The 697-nt window shown below is 46.5% G+C and overlaps 1 protein-coding gene across 1 annotated transcript in view; it reads right to left on the bottom strand.

The window, feature by feature from the left end:
• Nucleotides 1-78: 78 nt before the first annotated feature.
• LOC119590381 (rho GTPase-activating protein gacGG-like) overlaps nt 79-697 on the bottom strand; it is a gene marked incomplete in the record, with an annotated part of 1,334 nt that continues 715 nt past the window's right edge. The window contains 1 exon segment of the mRNA XM_037939051.1: nt 79-697. Coding sequence (XP_037794979.1) covers nt 327-697 — 371 coding nt within the window.

Genomic DNA, 697 nt, shown 5'->3' with positions numbered 1-697 from the left:
CGTATAACTAAAGGAGACATTTAAAAAATACAACTTCCTAAGCACTAATCTTTATTTTATATACATAGTTGACACCAGATAAAGCATAGAGCATTCCAGTATGAAAGGCGATTATGAACATGCTTACAAAGGCTAAAATCGTTTCACCTTAAAAATCTATAAAGGCGTAATTTGGACGCACAAATTAATGATTCGCTATTAAGTGTCACGATAGGTCTAGATACTCAATAGTTACTCAATAGTTACTCAATAATTGCTCAGTAATTACTAAGTATTTACTCGCGAGATTTTTGCTTTAGACACCGTGGGTCGTTTTGTGAACAGACTTATCTAACTGCACTAAATTTGTTACATGTTTTGAAGAGGGCTTCGCAGGGGGCGTCACTCATCGAGAGGAACGTCGAGTTGGTCCTCCACAACACGTCTCGAAATCCTGAAGTTCTGGTGAGGTGTCGCATCCTCAGGCAGACTGATAGCTCCTGGCAAGGCCCTGCCTCTTGCTCCTCCTGTGCGTACTCCTGCAGGATGGAAGTAAGGGCACGGGCGGCGTGGAGACTCGCGTCCTTCTCCCCCAGGTTCCTTCCGCAGAGCGATCGCCTCTTGCGGCCTGGGGCTGGAGGGATGATGACCAGGACGGCGTTGGCGCTGTTGGAGTTGCTGGCGATCTGGTCCGTGTTGACGTTGACGTTGTTCTGGC

This window comes from Penaeus monodon, chromosome 27 (genome assembly GCF_015228065.2).
Source record: "Penaeus monodon isolate SGIC_2016 chromosome 27, NSTDA_Pmon_1, whole genome shotgun sequence".
Classification (NCBI taxonomy): Eukaryota; Metazoa; Arthropoda; class Malacostraca; order Decapoda; family Penaeidae; genus Penaeus; species Penaeus monodon.
This window is presented reverse-complemented; position numbering and strand designations above follow the sequence as displayed.